Source organism: Gopherus evgoodei, chromosome 11 (genome assembly GCF_007399415.2).
Source record: "Gopherus evgoodei ecotype Sinaloan lineage chromosome 11, rGopEvg1_v1.p, whole genome shotgun sequence".
NCBI lineage: Eukaryota > Metazoa > Chordata > Testudines > Testudinidae > Gopherus > Gopherus evgoodei.
Window position 1 is genome coordinate 19,580,981 of NC_044332.1, and position 23,189 is coordinate 19,604,169.

The following is a 23,189-nucleotide window of genomic DNA, read 5'->3' on the forward strand; positions in this document are numbered from 1 at the left end:
CTAGCCACCCTGGGAAGACAAAGACAACAGGCAAACCAAAGAAAACAACACACAGCCAAACACAGTGCACCTTCCCCTGTCTCAGTGGGAAAGTGCCATGCTGCATTCCAACCACACAGGGTGCTGAGGAGGGCTCTCATTTGAAATCAGCAGTACTCCCAAGCCCACACAGGTGATGTAAGATGGCTACCACCACCAAGTACAGCTGATTTCTCATGGGTGTATAGGAGCCCCATAGAGGTAAAATGTACTCCTTGAGGTAAGAAGGTTTCTTTTTTGTAACATAGTAGCTGGAGAAAGAAAGAAAAGCCTGCCTTATAGTGTGCATCTTAAAGGTGATTTGTTCTTTTCTATCCCCAGAAGGCTTGTTATAAGGTGACAGTTACATGTTTTTTAATATTAGGATACGTTTCTGCATTAACCCTTTATTAGCTCTTCCCTGCCCATTGGTCTCTCTCATCCCCGGTGGTGGACTGCACCCTCATCAAAACATAGGTTGGACTCAGATAATGTCAGCTAGAAAACTCTATTTTTTCCCCCTTCATAGCTATGCAAATAAGTATCTTCATGATATCTTTTTTTTTTGGCATTACTTCAGCATGCTGCTAATGAGGAAAGAGCAAACAGGGTAAACGCTTCCAAAGTCAACATTCTGCCCTGGACTTCAGCCTCTGTCCAGCAGGAGCAGATGAACTGTTCAAGTAAAGAAACAAATTTCCTCTCTGCAGCCAATTTTCATGTGTCTAGGGAAGGCTGAGAAGACCAAGAACAGTTCAGCTGAATTTCAACAACCTCCCTTACCACTTTCATGAGCAAAAATTCAGCTCTGAGCCTGACCACTAGTGCTGGAGATTAATGTAGCCCAAAGGTTGTCATGGACAGCAAGCATAGTAGAGACACTAGTTTATTTTGACTCACAACAGGGAGAGCTAATTGAATGGGGTGCTGGCAAGGCTTGTTGGGCTTAAATTTAGACCTCTCATCTTTCTTTTCCTTGACAAGCTGGACTGCGTACAGTGCCTCATCCCCTGCACTGTCCCTTCCATTTTTGTTAGCCAGCAAGTTAATGATATTCACAACAGTCCCCCCAGAGAGAGGGCTGGTTCAGTGGGTATTCATTCACCTAGCTGCTGGCTTCCTCAAAGGTGGGTTAGCAAAGTGACAGAATGGGGATTTATCCCAGGTACAGCTCTTGTTATGAAACGCTCATATCTCCTTCAGAATGGGGATTGTTATCAATATCTGAGCTGCATTGTCAGTTTATGCATCAAACCTGCTGTTTGAAAGCATCCTAGGCCTCCTGGCATATTCCAGGCATCCCCTGCCTTATACGTGAGTAGGTTAGTGTATGTCTAATTAGATACAAAAATCACATAAAAAGAACTTTATTCAGATTGTAAAGTTACAGAAGTGACAGATTTACAGTTGTCCATGTAATCTTCACTCTGCCCCCTTGTGCATCCATCCTGTACCACCTGAGTAGGTGCCTGTGGAAAAAATAGCATGTGATCATGTAATTAAAGACTGTATCATAATCATATACATAGGGGGCAGGATGAAGGGTGCCCAGGCAACTGTAAACTTGGCATTTCCTAAATTTCAGTTCTTGACTCTGCGACTGTAAATGTCCTTTAAAGTATTTTTAATATTTTCTAGGTCTTTGCTATTTTAAAGAAACAGGTCAAACAACTTCCATTTGTTCTGCCTATAACATTGAGGTCAATATGGGAACTTCCACAAGCTGTACTGTTGCAAGTTGTTTGTTTGCTTCCTTGTTTTGGTATTATGGTATCATCCCGAGACCATATTGTGCTAGGAGCCATACAAACGTAATGCCACCCCTGCCCAGAAGCATATGCAATGTTGTCCTTGGTTATAAAATGTGCATGAAAAAGCAGATCATGTAAGCGTTCCAACCTGTGAGAATGTATCAGCCTGATCCAAAATAGGGTTTTTTTTTTAGAAACAAAAAGCCAAGTAGGAAAAAGCCACATAATGATATAATAACTAATAAAACAGTCTTTGAAAACTGTCAGCCACTTCAATGGTCAAATAAAACAAATAAGAGTAACTTGATTTCTCACCCCTCCCCCAGTACTGAGTTATTATTTGTAGGCTTATGAACCCTGGAAGAAGAGCTATGTTTCATCTTTAATTTTAAAAAATGTACGAAGAACTAGTGCCCTGAGCTTCGAATGCATGTAAAAACATGAGTGACACCATTAGGCTTTTTTATCCCTCTGATAATGGGTTTACATGAAATTGGCAGCCTCCTAATACCTCATCAGTCGAGTTGGCCACATCAGACTATCCGTGCATCCTTCAGGCTGGAATAACAACACACTATAATGTGATGCTCTAACCCAATGAAAATCAATCCACTTGCATCCAGATAAGCAGTTTTCAATGTTTCCTTCCCTTTGTAACTCTCAGACTCTAAATAAGGCTTGCAAGTTGCTCTTCTGTATTGTTTTCCAAACTCATTTCTGGTCACTGACAGAGAAGAAGAATAGCCCAGTATTGTACTTCCTACCATAGTCTGCTTTCTGGTTATAGTGAGTAACTTACAAAATCACACCTCTATCAGTGATTCATCTTGAATAAACTTTTTCCAGTAGCGCAGCAAAAAAACCTTGCAAAAGTGGAAAGATTTCATCTTTAGCTTTGAAGTAGATTTTTGTGTGTTTCCTCATACTCCACTTTCTTACTGACATTTGTCAATAACAAACTTGCTACTCACTGGTAGAGTAGCTCCAGCTGCAGGGGCTAATCTCTACAGACTTAACAATTTTGCAATGATCCAAAACCTATAGTGGACTGAAAGGTAAACGGATGAATGGCAACAAGGGAAACCATGCAGAGTGTGCGGCTGAAGAGGATCAGTAGTTTAGGGTGATTCAAAATCAGAAAGGGTGCAGCATAGGAAAGAGAAGAGGGGGAGAGGAGGGACCTGAATTTTTCAAACCTAAAACAAATGCATCTCAAACTTCTGCAAGGCTTCAGTCTTCAAAGGCTACCTGGAACCTAAAACTGAAGAGAACCATTAGACACATGGCTATCTTTGCCACGAAACCAGTGACATCTCAGTGGTTCATACAGAAAAACATAAAATGGAACATTGAGTATGCTGGAAAAAGTTAGCAAGTTGGATGGGCACTTGAACTACAGAGCTTTGCATAGCAATTAATGAAAGTAAAAGAGCCAGTACATTAAATAGATTAGGCAGAGACTAAATGATTTAGCCAACATGTGAAGACAGTGTTCACAGTCCTAGAAGAAACAACAGACATTCTGGAGCATCTGTTAATGGTGAAGAATGTCAGGATTCTTGGGATTCAAATGGTTAGCAAAATCTGGACCTTTTGACTTGGCAATCTAGGCAATCCCCATTCTGAAGATTCAGGGTACCTATGGAGATACCACAAGTCATCTCATCACAATAGTATGATAAAGAGAGAATCCATAGAACAGCAAAAACCAAGAAAGATATTTCACTCATTTCTGATAGGGTTTCCACAGGAGCGGCGCCAGGGTTTTTGGCGCCATAGGCGGGGGGTCCTTTCGCGCTCCCGGTCTTCAGGGCACTTCAGCGGCGGGTCCCGAAGTGAATGAAGGACCCGCTGCAGAATTGCTGCTGAAGACCCGGAATGGAGAAGGACCCCCTGCCGCTGAATTGCTGCCAAGGGCCGCAAAATGCCGCCCACCCAAATCCTGGCGACCGCCTACGTCGCCTAAATGGAAGTGCCGGCCCTGGGTTTCCATAGGTGTGTGAGTGGAGGGAGCAGGCAGAGAGCCTTCCTCCCATTCCCTATGTCCACGTACAGGTAGAAATGACAATTTCAGCTCCTGTAGTCATTTAACATTGAAATCCAAGTTCCAGAGGGGTGTTCTTGGGGGGTGAAATTGCAGTCTAGCTCGCTGGCATATGTGATTGAATTTCAACCTCTCTGCAGGGCAGATGACCTTGTTCCCACTGCCTTCTTCCCTGGCCTGTTATCCAGCTCTGGGCAGCACAGCAGGGAGCATTCTCTTTTTGCCTCCTCAGGTAACTTGCTGAATGTAGGGCCAGTAGAAGCAATGGCTGCCCTGGCATGTTGCACACTGACTTAAGCCAGCTAGTAGCTGGAATCAGTTAGGAGTACATATAAACCAGGAGATACTAGTGACCATTCACAGAGCTAGTCTGTGGGCTTAACATGCCCACTTCTCCAGATACAATAGCCCTGTAGTGCTCTGCACATCACCAGTGGTAGATAAAACTGGTATTTCAACCACACAAAATGCATTGTTAACAGCCTGTAATTCATGGAACCACAATACTTTACTATTATGTTGATGTCCTTTTCAACACAACATCAGGGCTCATGCACTTTCCTTCCTGCTCCTCTCTGCACATGTACACTTCTGTTGTATCTTCCTTATTTGTGCCCCTTTTTTGGTCACCCACACGAATTAATGTTTGTTTGGAAATGGGCCCGTAGCGCTCCAGTGTGTAAATATCAAGAATGTGTTCACTTGTTTATCAAATACTTACCGAATACATGAACTACAAAGCACTGTGCATTAGAATACCACACTGCTACTGTCTGTACATGTAAACTGAAACCCAATGAAGTGTTAGGGGAGAGAAAACAAATAATATTAACAGTTGTGTTAAAAGGTAATACTTAGACTCATAGACTCTAAGGTCAGAAGGGACCATTATGATCATCTAGTCTGACCTCCTGCACAACGCAGGCCACAGAATCTTACCCATCCACTTCTGTAACAACCCCCTAACCTATGTCTGAGTTATTGAAGTCTCAAATTGTGGTTTGAAGACCTCAAGCTGCAGAGAATCCTCCAGCAAGTGACTCATGCCCCACATTGCAGAGGAAGGTGAAAAGCTTCCAGAGCCTCTGCCAATCTGCCCTGGAGGAAAATTTCTTCCCGACCCCAAATATGGTGATCAGTTAAACCCTGAGCATGTGGGCAAGACTCACCAGCCAGCACCCAGGAAAGAATTCTCTGCAGTAACTCAGATCCCATCCTATCTAACATCCCATCACAGACCACTGGGCATACTTATCTGCTGATAATCAAAGATCAATTGCCAAAATTAATTGCCAAAATTAGGCTATCCCATCATACCATCCCTTCCATAAATTTATCAAGTTTAGTCTTAAAGCCAGATATGTCTTTCGCCCCCACTACTCCCCTTGGAAGGCTGTTCCAGAACTTCACTCCTCTAATGGTTAGAAACCTTTGTCTAATTTCAAGTCTAAACTTCCTAGTATTCAGTTTATACCCATTTGTTCTTGTGTCCACGTTGGTACTAAGTTTAAATAATTCCACTCCCTCTCTAATATTAATCCCTCTGATATATTTATAAAGAGCAAGCATGTCCCCCCTCAACCTTCTTTTGGTTAGGCTAAACAAGCCAAGCTCTTCGAGTCTCCTTTCATATGACAGGTTTTCCATTCCGCGGATCATCCCAGTAGCCCGTCTCTGAACTTGTTCCAGTTTGAATTCATCCTTCTTAAACATGGGAGACCAGAACTGCACACAGTATTCCAGGTGAGGTCTCACCAGTGCCTTATATAACAGTACTAACACCTCCTTATCTTTGCTGGAAATCCTCGCCTGATGCATCCTAAAACTGCATTAGTTTTTTAAAGGCCACATCACATTGGCGGCTCATCGTCATCCTGTGATCAACCAATACTCCGAGGTCCTTCTCCTCCTCTGTTACTTCCAACTGATGCATCCCCAATTTATAACTGAAATTCTTGTTATTAATCCCTAAATGCATGACCTTGCACTTTTCACTATTAAATTTCATCCTGTTACTATTACTCCAGTTTACAAGGTCATCCAGATCTTCCTGTATGATATTCCGGTCATTCTCTGTTAGCAATACCTCCTTGCTTTGTTTCATCCGCAAACTTTATTAGCACATTCCCACTTTTTGTGCCAAGGTCAGTAATAAAAAGGTTAAATAAGATTGGTCCCAAAACTGATCCCTGAGGAACTCCACTAGTAACCTCCTTCCAGTCTGACAGTTCACCCTTCAGTACGACCCATTGTAGGTTCCTCTTTAACCAGTTCCTTATCCACCTTTCAATTTTCATATTGATCCCCATCTTTTCCAATTTAACTAATAATTCTGCATGTGGAACCGTGTCAAATGCCTTAACGAAATCGAGGTAAATTAGATCCACTGCATTTCCTTTGTCTAAATAATCTGTTACCTTCTCAAAGAAGGAGATCAGGTTGGTTTGGCACGATCTACCTTTTGTAAAACCATGTTGTAATTTATCTCAATTACCATTGACCTCAATGTCCTTAATTATTTTCTCCTTCAAAATTTTTTCCAAGATTTTACATACTACAGATGTCAAACTAACAGGCCTATAGTTACTCGGATCACTTTTTTTCCCTTTCTTAAAAATAGGAACTATGTTAGCAATTCTCCAGTCGTACGGTACAACCCCTGAGTTTACTGATTTATTAAAAATTCTTGCTAATGCATTTGCAATCTCATGTGCCAGTTCCTTTGATATTCTTGGATGAAGATTATCTGGGCCCTCTGATTTTGTCCCATTAAGCTGTTCGAGTTTGGCTTCTACCTCGGATGTGGTAATATCTACATCCATATCCTCTTTCCCATTTGTCATCCTTCCTTGTCTTTTAATGTCAGGCCACACAAAGTATTCAAAGTTTAATTTACAGCATCTATTTAACAATTTTAAAAGATTATAAAAGTACAATAAAAACTCTGAGGCATGTGGATACAGTGAAATATACACACTTCTCGGGTCTGGAAATCCATATGTAATTTTAAAACAAATTTTTGCCCCTGTGTATTATTGCTTTCTGTACATATTTGTCTGCTATACTTGTGCCAGAGTAAAAGACGTTATTTTCACAGTATATTCTAATTGCAGCACTCTGTTAAATTACAGGATGAAGTACTTGGCAGTGACTTCTGGCTCGGAAGGCCAGTCAGAAGATGCAGTCAGTGATTATATGATAATATCTGTAAAATTATCATGGAGGACTCACTCGTGAGTTCTGCTGCAAGCTTCTGCAGGGGAAGTAAGATCCCTTTACTTTGCTGCACAGGCCACCCAAATTGCTAGTCCCTACACGGTGGGGCAAGTAGCTGCCACTGGGCTGCTGTTCCCCCCCATCCATGCAGATGGGCAGGGAGTGGTCAGGCTGCGAACGCAGAGGCAGGGAGTGGTCAGGCTGCTTTGGCTCCACCCCTCCCAAGATACCAGCCAGTGTACTGGAGCTAGTTCAGAGAAAGTAGGCTGCAGCAGCAAAAGGAGTGGCACAGCTCACTTCTCCTATGGCACAAGGAAGAAGCAGGGACCAGACTGTGACTCTCAGCATCTGAGCAAGTTCCTGCCTTGCTCCTGGGACAATGGAGTTATGTGCTTCCTGCAATGGATACAGTTGAGCCCAGAAAGGGAAGACGGAAAAGCCCCATTGGGTCTTCCTACCCTTATTTACACAAAATTATTCCTTGGGGCATATTTAAGCACTTAACCCTATATAGTTTTAAATTAGACAGGATGGAATTAAGTCTGATCAGGAATCTTCTGTCAGAATGATTTTCTGATAGGAAATGCAATTTCTGCAAAAAATATTTTTTATAGGAAAATTTTAATTTTCCTGAATTTCTGATTTTTTTTCCTTCCCTTTGGAAACCCAGATCAAAATATTTAGCTTAGGGCTGGTTCATCCTAAATTGGTATATTTCTATTTATTAAACTGACCAGAAATGTTTCATTTTGAGTCGGTTCAACATTAAATCCCATTTCCCTGTTTTGCTACATTGGCTCATGGGACTCAGAGCTTGCCTCCAGCCCCCTACCTTCCCTGGCCTGACTATATTTCCCATGATGCAACACTGTCTCCTCTCTGACCAAGCTGAGTAGTCTGTCATGGGACTCACATTACTGCTGTTGTATCATGGGAAATGTAGTCCAGCCAGGATGCCTGGTCCATAGTTGAGAGCAAGGGCATCAGACTCCTGAACTGAATTCCAGTGCAGCAATGTGGCTCTGTAAGAAAATGCAGTTTAATACTAAACTGATTTAAAAGTATGCATTTCCAGGCAGATCAACAAAATTAAATGAAACAGTTTGAGTCAGGAATGTCAGAACATTGCATTTCTATTGAAAATGTTGACTTGGACTGTTTCACCATTTCTGGATCAAAATTTTTTGGAATTTCTGCTCCGTGAAAAACTTTGGTATTTCAAATTTTTGTCCTTCTTATATGGCTGATGTGTACATATAGAGCAACAACTATAATTTTACATTTAGGTGGTTGTCAAGTAATTGCATCAAGAGTGGCGGAGTATTTTGCTGTGAGGCCTCCTTTGTATTTCTGAATCAGGGATTGAGTTGTTATATGTTGTGTGGTCTGTTCTGGGTGACCGCAGTCGCACACCAGAGAGTTTTTAATGTTCCATTTGTGCATCAAGTATCCACATCTGCCATGATTTGTGTGGAGGTGGTTTAGGGTTGCCCATAAGCTTCATTTAAGATCGAAGCCAGGGATCTTTTTGTTCTGGTTCAAGGTGACAACAAATGTAGAATTATCAGAATTTTCACACGGACAGAAATTCTGTCTTTTGCTCAGCTTTCGAAGGATTGGAGGAACCGGTAAAGGAACCTCTTCTTCTAAGCTTGGGAATAGCTTTTGTATTGAGCTGACCCTACTGCAGTTTTGGAATCATCATTAAAAGAAACACGTCACATGAAAATCACTGGAGCAGGGATCGCTCAGTGCTTTGAGCATTGGCCTGCTAAACCCAGAGTTGTGAGTTCAATCCTTGAGGGGACGATTTGGGGATTGGTCCTGCTTTGAGCAGGGGGTTGGACTAGATGACCTCCTGAGGTCCCTTCCAACTCTGATATTCTATGATCACTGAACGAGTTTTATTCTAGCCCTTGTTTTACTCCTCCATGGAACATGCCTAGAGAAAAGTCTATATAAGAACAGTAGGCCCCAGTCAGAGCCTGATCCTTCAAGGTACTGAACAGCTCCTGTAAAGTGCTGAGAGCTTTCAGTTCCTCTTGACTGCAATGGGCGTTGAGGTCACTCAGACCCTCCAATGATAGGGTGTGTAGGAGCAAATTTCAAATGATCTGATCACACAACATTGTGGCCAGATTTTTAAAAAAGCTCAGCTGCTATTTAGGCACCAGAATACATGGACAGATTTTCAGGAGAGCTCAGCATGTTGTGTGCACACTGGGTTCTCAGCTCAGCTAAAAATCTGGCCCCGATTGTGTGTGCTGGGCACTCAAAAATCCGGCCCACTTTTGAAATTCTACCCTCAGTAAACTCTAATGAGGATTTTCTCACCTGCTTCTCCTATGACTTTGGCCAAGTCCTGGTGTTTTCTTGTTGTAGGCCAACTTAATTCAAAAGAGTTCTCTTCGTGATGACTGCAGATCTTTCTTCATCCCCTGTTGTTCCAGACCTGCCTTGCAGATTGGTTGCTTTCTCACTGTATGAAATAGTTTCATAGGGGGCCCTCTTCCCCTACAGATATTACACAGTAACCAGTTTAAGAATTTAAGAATTGCACTTTCAATGTATAGTGGATTTTGAGTGTCCTGGATCTGTCACTACAGCCCATCTGTGGAATAATCTAATAGTCCACATGGCTAGCAGCTGACTTTTCCCTACAGCTGAAACCCTCTCCTATTCTTTTAAGCACATGTTTGGAACTTGAAACTGGATTCTCCTCTTTGAAGTGAGAGGGGACCAATTTTTACATCAACAGTTTACTTGGTCCCATATGTAATGGTAACCAATTAGGACTGTATTTCAGAGATTTATAATTCTTCAAGTTAAACATACTTCTGACTAGAAATTAATGTTCAATATAAGGCAAAAGTGATTGGGAAAGATTGGTAGTTGCAACGGTGAACAATATACCCTGTACTGGATCCAGTGTTATCTTTCCCCCTTACCCACCATCAAGCTTGAACATGAGTTGTAGCTAGTTTTCAGCCATCATAGAAAACAACCTACTTTTACACAGTTTTAAGTGTGACCGGTACTTGCTATGATGTCATCAAATATAAGATATGACAAACTAATGGCAGGCTGTCCTTTCACGTCGAAGTGCACGTGGCAGAGTAAAAGCACACCAGCGATATTAGCAGCTTGGTAAGCAGATAGTCATGGTTCCCAAGAGCGGTATTCCGTGTGTATCCGAGTTGGTGCATAGGGTTGATAATGCTTGTTCTTTGGGCCAGGAGGATGGCGTGGCGTCATGTTCATGTAGTCACTCGTCAAGATTCTGTTCTTCTTGTTTTTCCACTACAGGGGGGGAAGTATGAAAACATTTCTGCAATTAGATTAGGCTAAATAATTTTTAAAAAATCTTTGTGCATGGACTCCGGAGTGTTCCTTGAAACTGGACTCATAATGAATAAAGGACTTGATTCGTTTTTCCTCTTTCCCAATTAATGAATTGTCCAAGCAGGTCATGCTATTATCAAACATATTCACCACTCAGAATTATTCCCCAAAACTTTTTCAGGAAAGCACTGAATCAAGTGCTTAAAGTTAAATAAATTAATCTAAAAACCAGCATGAGTAGTCAGAGAAAATGTTCTGCAAAATTTGCCCTCCTCTCCTGTCAGTGGCCCAGCAGCCCACCTGCAGAGAAAGCTGTAGTATTAGAGAGTTCTCCTGGTAGAGAATGCTATAAACTAAGATTGTGTTCTAACTTCTCTTCTAACCACCTTCTTAGCTGGAGGAATGACTCAGCAGAAGTAAAGCAAGTGCAGTCAGCAAGGGGCTTTCCTAGCTTCTAACTAGAAATTTTTTTAAAAATAGCTAATTTCAACAAAATAAGAGTGACAGAAAACGCCTCCTGCCTGTATGTAACTGTACAGCCCTGTCCTCCATCTCCCAAACAATCTGCAGTCTGCTGGTTGAGGAGTGAAGGAAGCAGAGATGAGGTTGTTCTCATCTGTCTGGCCCTGAGCACTGTACCTCATGCTCATTAATGGACTTTTGCCTCACAGTAATCCTGTGCAGTAGGGAAGCACTATCCCCATTTTGCAGATAGCAAACTGAGGCACAGGATAGATTACATGACTTGCCTGCAGTCAGAGAGGAAGTCTGTGGCTGAGCAAGCAACTGAACCCTGGCTTCTGCAGTCTATCTCAGTGTCCTATTCTCTAGACCATTATTCCTATCTAAATTCATCTCTTGTGAATTAGTGACTGGGCAGTGGGCTTCCCCTCTGTCACAACTCTATGGCTGTAACTTACTAAAAACATCTGTTTGCTGAAATATCTTGCATTTGATATATTTTCAAAAGCTTGAGCATAGTCTGTAGTTTTTTACTTTAGTAAGGACTAAAAATATATTTTTTTCCAAAACACTTGTGAATCTTCTTGTGTGTGCATGCATGTGCCCACACACAAAAACACAATTCAATCTGCTTAGGTTTCAAAGGTCTTGTCCTCGAAGAAGGCCAGTCTACAGACCAATTTGCCTGAAAAGCATGTAAAGTGTGTATGTATGCCTATTTATATATACATATACGGCCTTAAATCTGGAGTTATAAGCGACTCAGCTGAGCAGTAAATGTCAGTTCTATGGAATAACATACATAAAGGTTAGTTACATATTTTATGCTGGATATTTCACTGTGGAGTGCCACAGTTGTGTACTTAGGAGTCTGCAGTAATTCAAATGCTCAAGGAAGCCGGTAGGAAGATTGGGGTTTCAGAGTTCTAAGCTCCTTTTATATTATTATGATTTTTTTAAAAATCGCTCATATAAATATAATGTTAAGGAGATTATTTTCACCTCTTTGAAGTGAAGAAACGTTAAATTTCAAATAGTGACAGGCACAGATGGAATATTTTGGATTACGAGCTTTACTGCTACATAATATTTTAGAATACAGTAAGTGCAATTCTACCCTCAGATATGCATGTGTTAATCTGACTGGTCTGGATGGGAGTTGTGTAGATACCCTTGGAGGTGCAAAATTGTGTTAGTTATGTGCAACAACAGGGAGTTAAGGTTACTATCGCAACTTTAATATTTTCTGACTTTAAAATGGTGACCAAGTTTCATTCATTCAAGTTTGCAAAAGTAAATTACATTACTCATAAACTATGCAGTGTGTATATAAATCATTAGATACATACATGTGTGCTCGTACAGGTATATAATCTATAACATAGATATATACATGTCTGTGTGTGGATAGACAAATGTACAATTTTAAAATCCTCTAGCTAAGTCTGAGTTATTTTTGTCTGAGTTATTACAGAAATATTTAACTAACATAATAAATGCCTGACTGTACAAAGATGAAGGTGTAGGACTGATGGTTTTGGAGAGCAAAGAACTTTTTCTTAACGGAGGTCAAAAACTGTGTAAGAGCATAGTTTCAGCTAGGCCAAATCCTAATTCATTCTATCATTGTGGACAGCTTTTTTGTACCCATAATCTTTATTAGCCATCCTTATTTACATCCAACAGCATTATAAGTATGTCAGCACTCTGAATACATGTTATTCAGAGGATATCAGCAGCAGGTAAAAATGGATGAAGCCAGCACAACACAGAATCAGAATGCTACATTGCCATTCTCTGTAGGAGTGCATGTCATCTTAGTAGGAATCTGTATCTGAGATGTAAGAGAGAGACAATCCAAATAGTAGAGAAAAAATTATTCAGACACAAAATTATGGATCTGAAATGACAGTATTTCATCAAGGCACAGATGCTGCATAGCAATTTCACTTTTTAGTTGTACCATTTAAGCTTTCCTATGACAAAATCAGAGAAAATCTCTTCAGTGGGGATGGGAGAGAAGAGAGCGTTCGCTGGCTTTAAATTTGTTAATGGCAAGGCCTGATCCAGCTGGCATATCATCAGGAATTCTCATTGCAATGAACTTTATGCCTGTGAATGACAATGATGATGCAATTTAGAGACCTTGACTGGCAATGGGACTGGGTTTCTGTACTCAAATGTCAGGTTTAATCTGAAGGAGGGGTCAGGGAATTGCAGCCAGATTACCTTGCAATTAGTTGAAAAAATATATTGAGAGAGAGAGAGAGAGAGACTGGAAGGAGGAGAGTTCCTCTATATATTCACTATTCAAGCCCGCACGAGTTAAATATTCTAGCTATACTCTATACAATATGGGGATCATACCCACCCACTCCCACACACACACATATCCATGCACAGAAGAGGATGTATGTTGCCTCTGCATCTGCATCTCCTTTCTCCCAGGCCCTGCAGATCTGTGTTTCCAATCAGGCAGAAGAGGATGGAGCCAAGGGGTGTCAGGGGTCCCCCCTTTTTCTTCATAGTTATTTTTAAAGAAAAGATTCTGAGACTGCATTATCTTTCCTATGCTGCCCACTCCATGGTGGAGATTCCTCCTGTTTTAGAACAACTTACAGCAAGGGTAGTGGCCAGAGGGAGTCCAGTGGAGTCAGACTACCAGGGAAAGTGGGGAAGAGAGAGAGTTGCTGCAGAGACAAAATGAAGCCCTATGGAAGAGCTTGGCTAACTGCTGAACCAGAGGACCTGTGCATAATGTAGGTGAGCTCCATGGTCTGTCACTAGGGTGACCAGATGTCCCGATTTTATAGGGACAGTCCCGATGTTTGGGGCTTTTTCTTATATAGGTGCCAATTACCCCCCATCCCGTGTCCTGAGTATTCACACTTGCTGTCTGGTCACCTTATCTGCCGTATCCTTCTAGAGAATAATTTAGGAAGTAGTTTACAAAGGGTTTCTTGCTGTTTTCCTGCCGCTGCCTCCTCTCCTGTTGGGTTTATTATGAGAGGGAACAATCCAACCCAGTGTTACTAGGGATGGACAGTGAGAGAGCCTGGAGCTCTGACACAGTCAAATCTCCTACTAAAGTCCCAGTGAGAATCCTGCCGTGGTTAGGACTCTAGTATGGAGCCTTGATTTCCTACCTGGTTACTGATGTGACTGCAGCAGGCAGTCAGATTTTGTTTCCTGTGACTGGATGAGCATAAGCAACCAGAGTGAAGAACCGTTGCTGTTCTTTGACAGGAGATGGCAATAACTGTGGGAGGTGACTGCATAAGCCGGATGAAAGCTGGTGGGTGGAAGGGTGGGGGTGTACCTGAGTCACATAAAACAAGGAAAAAAACTCATTTCTTACCCAGCAGATAACAAATGCCGCAGTTATTAGCACACTGTAGAAAGCCAGAAATCCAAGAGTCACCACCACAGCCCAAAAGGGTGTTGCAGATTGAAATACTGGTAATTGGAAGAGCTTCTCTTAAAGAAATAGAATAGAAAAAATGTCAGAGAACATAAAAGCAATAACTTTCATTTCCATTTATTGGCTCCTTGCTCCAACACTCTTCTATAAATTCTATGGCTAGTAGATGAAAGTGGCAGTTGCTAGACCCATTATTTGGGGGAAGAGTAATTTTGCCTTTCACTGAGAAATTGTCATTAGGTGCTTGACAGGGATCTTCAATGCTGTGAGCTAGAGCGTTAAGGTGCACGTGTAAGGAAAAGGATATTGGACAATTATAATTTTGTGTCTTACCTTTCACGTGAATGACAGTCCCATTGCTTTTGTCATTGGAGATGTAAGGAGGTGGAAACATGACCTCAATTTTGCAGAAGTAAATATCTGTTTGGTCAGTATTCAGCTTCCAAAGACTGAAATTCACTTCCTTTTTATGGCTATCAACTGCAACAAGGCAGTTGAAATCTTTATTTGTATGATGGTTATGGAAGGAACCATTCCAGGAAACAGAGCAGACTTCAACAGCTCTGTCTGTTCCTTTATTCAGTGATGCTCTGAATTCGTTCCCAGTTCCATTATAGGCATATTTGCAAGCCAAGGTAGCATTTTCATTAGCTGCCATGATTCGAGGTGGCTGTTCCACTAAAATCTTGTTTTCTGGGAGAGAGGATGGAAAAAAAACATTTTTTTATAAAATACATTGTATGATTTTTTTAAAAATCACATCCTGCTGGTGCAATTGCTTGACATACCAATACCCATTGAGACTGTGTATCTACCGCTGTGATCATCAAGAGTGTGTTCATTCTGAGTTGGATTACAAGTGTGACATTTAATACTGAAGCTCTAACTTCTGTCCCAGTTATAGACACACTAGTGTATTCATTCCTGAGCATAGAGTGTCCTAGTGACACCACAAAGTTGAAATATGTATTTAATATCTAGCTTACCAATCAACAAAAAAGAGGACCACCATTATACATATGCCTTCTGTTCCAAGAACAACCTTATTAAAAGGCAAATAGCTTGATGGTGTAACTGACCCCAGTTGGGCCATCACTGGAATTTGACCCATGAGCCTCTACAACTTAAGCTAAAAAAAATACGCTAGCTGCTATCGTAACTTCTTAACCTCTTATGTGAAACAGACATAAGATGGTGACAAAGACTTAAATCTATGGCATTTATCACACTAATGGCCCGAAGATACACTTCTTACAAAAGCAGAATTCTACTTGATCTGACTGGCCTGATAAATAAGAACGATGTGTTTTCTGTCCCTGGGGTCTCTCTGTACTACCAGGTGCCAAAAGAAGTTGAATCGCTGAAATGGATTGCATAGAAGACTGCTTATTTAAGAAGAGTAGTCCTTCCCAATGAGACCTTACACTCCTTTGGAGAGCAGAGAAAAGAAGTGAGAGGGGGAACGACTCTTCCCAACAGCAAAACCTTCACAATAATGCATGTGTGTGACCACATAAGTCTTTGTGCAGATCTTTTACACAAGGCCTTTGTGGGTTCTATCTGGCCGAGGCATGGGCACAGTCACAGGAGATGCTGAGAGGGAAACTGTTTCTGCCTCAGTTTGTGTTCCCCTCCAATTTTCTGCTTCAAAACCTGCTATCCTTCTCCTCAACCTCTTAGAAGGACTAGGGAATAAATGGAGTGGAGCAAAGGTCCTATGTAAGCTAGTGGGAGTCTAGAAGACCTTATCCCCACTCCTCAGATGACTGACTGGAAGAACAGAAGTGGGTGGAGCACCAGTGGCTTAGCAGAAGAAGGGGTTCAGAAACTGCCCTCAGGAACTCTCTGCTCACTGGCCTAACAGCAATTGGATAGCATCTGTTGAAAAGGATATGGGGAGCAGCCGGAGATGGGGAGGAAGCATTGGGGGAGGGGGTAGAGCAAACATGGAGGACTTGGACAGAGGGAAACACATGCAGAGGAATTTAGGAAAGGAGAGGGCATGTTGGCCAGTAACTGATCTGGGGCGGGCAACAGAGACAACCCACCAACTGGAGTCTTGAATATATGTAAGATTGGGCATCCCTACAGCCAGCATTAGTTCTTTGATTGCCAGCTTAACTCACTACTGCAGAAGCTAGCCATTTTCCCATTCCAGGAACTGTTTGCTAGCCTCTGGTTTTTTGTATTCTCTGAAGAAGAAGAAAGAGAGCAGGCATTGCATAGTGGCTTTGCAGAGCCCCCTATCTAGCAAGAGGAGAATACAAGGGAGAGGCAGATTCCAGTCATTTCTCCTGGGGCCCCTTGCTGCACTGTGCATACTAGTGCGGGGGAGACAAACTTGTACATATTGCTGCAAACCGTGCTTACTTTCCTGTGTCTGCAAAACCCAGGAGGCCCTGCCCCAAGAAGAGCGAGAAACTAACTCAGAGCAGGGAGTCCCTGTACACTGGCAGAAAGTGGTCCAGATTTTGGATTCCATCCCATTGTCCCAAGACAGCTGAGAGCACTATTTGGCTGTCTAAGGCCTTGTCTACACTAAGGGGAAAAATGTTTGGTTTGTTTGCCTGCTTTTGAAATGTGTTAAGCTAATCATTTTAATTAAGTGCTGTCTGAAAATGTTTTAGCGCTGACTGTAGCCTGGGTTTAACACCTTTTCCAAACATGGTAGCCGGATGTGGTTCAACCTAGTAAGAAAATCAATATATGACCTGGGTTGGAGTGTGCAAGACACTAGCAGAATTGTTTTATATTTATCACATTTGGGGCCTACGAATCCTACCAGGAGTGAGTGTTTCCTAGTTTTTGCATAACTGGAGAACAAGGAGTTGTGGGTAACATGTTCTTATTGGGAGTAGAATTGCAGTTGTGCCTAGAGGCCAGGGTCCCATCTTGCTTCATGCTATAAGCATACATAACAAAGAGCTGTTCCCTGCCCCAGAGAGCTCCCCATCTAAATATCCTTGCTCAGAAACTTCAAAAAACATTAGCCGATTAGAGAAATACCTGCAAAGTGTCACAAACACTTGTGAAGAAAAAACAGATCCTTTTGGCCAGTCTTGCTTAGGGCCAAAGGGAAACCCTCTGAAGTCTCATCACTGAGGCAAGCCCCTCATGTCATTGTTTAGATTCTTCTAGGGAGCCCAGTAACCTTCCACATTGCTTTGCTGCCATAGGTTGCATTCTAATCTCAGATGTGCGGTATGTAACACCATGTATCTTAAACTCCCCTATTTAACTGCAGTATCGGATCGTTTTTGCACCCTCAGCGATGTGTTGCTGACAGTATGAGATTAAAATCTATTGGCCTTTCTACCCCAAATTATTTCCTGCTTTCTTGGCCATGGCGCCAAATCTGCAAGCCCTCCAATGCTGATTAGATGTTAGCATAGGTTCTTGTCCTTCGTTAATCAAGCGTATGGAATACAAGATGCCTTAATAGCATAAGCAAAGTGTATTTCATGGGTCAGTGGATGAGGACTGTTTACAAATGTTTTGTTCAAGCTGAGAACCAGGCTTAGCTCCACTATATTAAATCACACCACCGCCTAAACAGATTGAGCGTTTTTGTTTTTCATTATGTGGAACAAATTATTCCTCGTGTAAGCTATGTGCATTGATGGGGGCATCATGCAAGGAAGCGTTGTGTGACCTCAGAATGCAGGTCTACCAAAGCACCCGAGTCCCGGCCCCCAGCAAGGCCTCTTATCCCTCTCTTGTGGTTCTGTCTGTTGGAAAAAAATCAGTCATGGCAAAGTGTATATTAGGTCCACAAGAGAATAAGATTAGCCCATCAAGCTCTTGTGGTTACCTGTGACCAGAACAGGATTGGAATAAATCCTCAACAGGAGCTGATTCCGGGCGAGTAAACAGAATTTGAACCTAGGTCTCTAAGAGGCTGGCATACTAACACACTGCACAAGCATCGGTCAAGTTTATCTTGCATTCATGAAAACACTTTTCTTGTAAGTGTCACTTGGGCTTTGTTAAAATGATAAAACATTGAAACATTTAGTAGGTGTTTCCATTTGTGAATTGTTTCCCATAAATAGTTCTATGATTGCTATTTCCAAAGGCAATGTTCCGTTGTAAGTGCTACATAATAATAAACGTCTATGACTGCACCTGGCCTTACCCAGCCCAGAAAGCAACAGCTATGAGAAATCACTATCTACAATTTCATAAAAGTCTTAAAGTCTTGGGGTGGAACCACTCTCTGTAGCAAATTAAGCACATGTGTAAGCATTTGCAGGATCGGGACCTTCAGTTTTATAAGCAACTGTTGCACGTAGTCTGTGTAAGATCTCCTTGTCATAAAGCATTTCACACCACATTCTTCATATTAAATTTATATTATAATAGAATTTAGGACTTTTCATCATGAAAAAATCTTAACCATACTTAATAACTGTAAAACACTGACATTCTGATCTCATACACCTTACGCAAGTAAAACTCCATTGAAGTCACTATGGCCTAGGAAAAGAACCCAAGAAAACATAAAAATAAGGAAGAATAATTGTTTTTCCAAAATTTTCCATGCATAGCCAGCAAGTGATTCAAAACATCCTACACTTGATTGGTAGACCAGAGAAGCAAATCATTTTATTCCCTCTTTTCCCCTATACAGTACAGATATTGAAAACAATAGTTATTTTGCCTTTGTTAGGAATATGGGATGAGGTTCTGAACAGCTAAACATAATAGAGAAAAGGCCCATTTGAACGGGAAGGGAGGAATCTGAAGAGGGCTAAAAAAACTATAAACAGAAACATACACCGATATGATAAAAAAAAAAGCAATTCTGACTTAAGGCTGTCAATTTGTACTGTTCAGCTACTTCCAGTCTTTTTCAAGATGCTCAGAAAGGTCTTTTCTCTGTTACTTTTTTTTTTTAATTGGCTAATTCAACCAGCTGTCTGTGATATGCAGCTTCCCCTGAAATGAAACATCCTACTCTGATCCACTTCTCCTGATCATGAGACACTCATGCCCTTGCTAATCTCCCCTTCCTTACATTAAGTACTGTATGGAGAAAGGTAATAAATGCCAGAAGATATACTACTGCTTTACTTAAGCACAATTTCTTAATTTACAGGGCCCAGGTGTCTGTTTAACTTGTTCGAAGAAGAGGAACTGTGTTGATGTCATCCTAGTGTCTGGTAAACCACTGCTCACCATGCATACACACCATGCATACACATCATTCTATGTACTAGTAACCTAGGTGGGTTACAGGTTGGTTTTTAACCCATAAAAACCATGAGCCAGCAGATTTCCTGTAGTACAAGGGTGGGGAGAACCCACCTGTATTGGTTATGAAACACACACTGAAGACAGAATAATCTAGCTGCCTCTTAGATTACAGTAAAATAGTTACTCAGCCAGAAAGACAAGTAAGAAAAAGTACCTTTTTGTCAACACTAATGCAAAGATTGTGGTTCAGGTCAACATACAGCGTTCTCTGAGCTAGTGTTATAATATGATAACAATGGGACAGTCTTGTTGGCCTTGGTCAGGCAATGTTCTCATTGACTTTAGTGGACATTTGGATCATATAAGGACTGCAGCATTTGGCCCAACAATAATAATTTCCATTTATTAAGCATCTCTGATCTGAGGATCTAAATGTAAAGACAAGGGGATAAGAAACCTATGGCAAGTGCTCATTTAAGCTCTCATCCTGCAAGCTCATACACATGTGCTTAACTTTACACATTTGAGTAGTCCCACTGAAACCAGTGGGGGCTGCTCAAGTATTTAAAGTTAAGCAAGCACGTAAGTGTCTGTAGGATCCGTACCAACGGCATTGTGTCGGAGTATCATTAACCTGTAGTACAGTTCAAAGGATTTGCTTAAAGCTGCTGGCCCCTCATTGATTATTTCCTCCTCTTCCCCCCTACTGTTCACCTATTCCTGCTGCTTATCCCCACTCCTAGAGTAATAATCATCTGTTTGTCACAACCCCATTGCCTGCTGTGGAAATAATTATGATGTTACAAACAGAGAATTATAACTTTAGGAGAGGAATAAGGAGCAGAAGCTGATGAATTCTGAAGCAATATCGATCTTGATCTCATGCAATTTATAATATCCTTAACCAGGGAAAGAATTTCAGAAACATGTAAGAGCTGTTTCTAACTCCTTTTTTTCTAATTCTTCTGTCAGGCAACAGCAGCAATATAAGAATGGTCTACGTGTGACTAGTTCTGTTAGGAGGACAGGTTTCTGTTCATCTCTTTTCCTGTAAATATACAAATGCTGACATTTAGAGAAGAGCTGACAACATGAATTCACAGGCCAACGATTTCAGCAATACTTTGACTTGAGATTATTCTAGCAAAAACAATCCTGCCTTGCTTTGCATTCTAATGTGTCCCCTTGAAAGATGTGGCAATTATGAAGCTACTAAAACTGCATAGGAGAGGTGATAACAAGACATAGGGTAAGCTAAGAAAGAACAACTGAAGATTTAAAATGTTCAGTAACATTTTAAGATGCCCAAATAGACATGTTTTTGTTTTCAGAGGGAAATTGATTATTCAGTAGGTAGCAATAGATTATTTTTTTTAAAACCAACCATCAACAACCCATTGATTGTCCTAAAAAACCCAAAACTTCTATTTGTATCCATTTTACATATTTGTTAATTCTCACCAAGTATACTTAGGGCTAAGTCCTGCAGCCCTTTATATAGGGCGAACTTTCAATGGCATATAGGGCTGCACATTGGAAACTCTGGAGGTTACAGAAATATATACACTGAGAGAAGTGGAGTCATCAAAACAGTTTAGATCCTAAAATAAAGACAACCCACCAAGATAGCAGTAGTATGTTCAAAACTATGATATAGTATGATAGTAGTATGATATATGCCAGGGGACAAAACCTGACTCCAAAACATACTTAAAGAGAAGTCAAATAAAAAAGCTCTTAGGCTCCAATTTGGAGAAGATTGTGATTAACAAAACAAAACAAAACAAAAATCCATTTTATCAGGTAACTAGTCACCTACATCGAAATACATTCTCCTGTGTCTTAATGACGGTCCAGAAAAGTAAATGGAAAGGATCAAAATGGTTTACCTGTTATTTCAGCAGCTTGAATGAAGCTGAGAGCAGCGAGTATCCAGAATATCATGATGATAATGGTGGGGTGCAAATGTAGATGCCACCCCCACAAAGAAATCTGAAGACTGAACCACAAGCCAGCCTGGTGGGGCCAGACTGTTCAGTCAGTCACACATTCTCTCTCTCCTCTCCTTTCCCCCTCAGGAGTACTTGATCTACATACTGACTGAAACCACTGTGATGGCAACATTTCAACCCGGAAGTTCAGTTGTTTGATGACTTCAGCTTTTTATCTTTAGGAAGTCTCGTCTCTGTTGCTTAAAAGAAAAGTTTGTCCTTGGTAAAACTGTATTATGCTAAAGGAAATGAAAGCCCACCTTCCCACATTCAATAGCATGCCCCTTTTGGCTAGCCAGAGTTTGGGTGGACACTTGTAGACTTGTTTCTCTTATGAGCAGAAGTAATGAAACAAGTCAGGTATATACACTTTGATGCAATCCTGTTTATTTATAAAGACTGTAACCAAAGTCCTGTCTCCCTGAACATAGTTGATTAAAACAAACAGCAGGTCATCCCCTTGCTTACTATTTCCAAGTCTGTTCCTTCAGTCAGTTGTGTGCCAAGAACCTCCGTCTCTCTGCCCCTTTCAAGGCCACAGTAACAACTTGCTGGATTCCTGCCTCTAATGCACACAGCTTGCCAACAATGACCTAGCATCTGGGTTTCAACCAGTTTAAAAGGAACCTTCTTACAGCTGAGCCTGGCTCAGGCTTTGCTAGATGACCCTGTGCCTATGGTAGTAGCCTGCTATTGTTTCCAGCTATCATGCCATAAAGGAATATTTAACTGCTCCTTCCATTTAATCTGAAATAAGGGTCTGTGATTGTCTAATAGATCAAAGACCTGCTTGGTGGCAGCCATTAATACCTTCCAGCATAATAGTAGCATGGTTAGGCTGCTTGAGATCTTTAATATTAAACTATTTCCTACACAGAAAAAGAACAAATCACAGAGCCAAAATCTACTATGGATGAATGTATATTTCACTGACATCTATAGGAGGTGAACATTTGTATCCATGGGTAGAGTTTGGCTCATGGTGCCTTGACTTTCCTCTCAAAACGCCATCAGAATGGACTCCAAGCTACAATATTTCACTATTTAAGGAAAGAGAATTTGTGTGTGTGTGTGTGTGTGTGTGTGTGTGTGTGTGTGTGTGTGTGTGTGTGTGTGTGTGTGCTCCAAGCTACAATATTTCACTATTTAAGGAAAGAGAATGTGTGTGTGTGTGTGTGTGTGTGTGTGTGTGTGTGTGTGTGTGTGTGTGTGTGTGTGTGTGTGTGAGAGAGAGAGAGAGATTATATTTTGGCAAAACGTAATATCGTGCTATGCCTTTTTTCTTAATCAAACTGATTCCTGAGTTCATATTAAACTTTACATTAAGCAGCTGACCTAGCATGCGTTCTGCCATCCACCATAAAGAATGTCTGAAATTCCTTAGATGTGAATTTTGGAGTGTGGATCTGGGACTGCGGGGGTTAACCCCTCACTGTGGGCTGACAAAGCCACATCCCCATGGCCCTACTGGGCATGCTCGAAGTGCAACACCAGTATAAGAGGGAGCAGCCTGGCTCAGTCTGGGCTGACTGCCATAGGGGAAGGAGGTGTGCTGCTGGCTTCTGCTGAAAGGTCGCCAGCACTTCATGACACAGAGGCCAGCCAGCTGACAGCAACTCTCAAACTCCAGATTTTCTGAAAAATTAGGTTGTGGATTTTTCACTTTTGATAGCTGCTGGGGATGATAGTTCAACAGCACTGCTTTGGTCTATAGGTAGCATACACCCAAGATCTTTGGGACGAGACAC

The 23,189-nt window shown here is 41.4% G+C and overlaps 1 protein-coding gene across 1 annotated transcript; it reads right to left on the reverse strand.

Moving 5' to 3' along the window:
• Positions 1–8,846: 8,846 nt before the first annotated feature.
• CD28 (CD28 molecule) lies at positions 8,847–21,510 on the reverse strand. Its single transcript, XM_030580993.1, has 4 exons — positions 21,340–21,510; positions 14,588–14,947; positions 14,192–14,310; positions 8,847–10,329 (listed from the first exon to the last, which is right to left on the reverse strand). The coding sequence occupies exons 1-4, from the start codon at positions 21,392–21,394 to the stop codon at positions 10,189–10,191; spliced, it is 675 nt and encodes a 224-aa protein (XP_030436853.1). The 5' UTR covers positions 21,395–21,510; the 3' UTR covers positions 8,847–10,188.
• Positions 21,511–23,189: the final 1,679 nt, after the last annotated feature.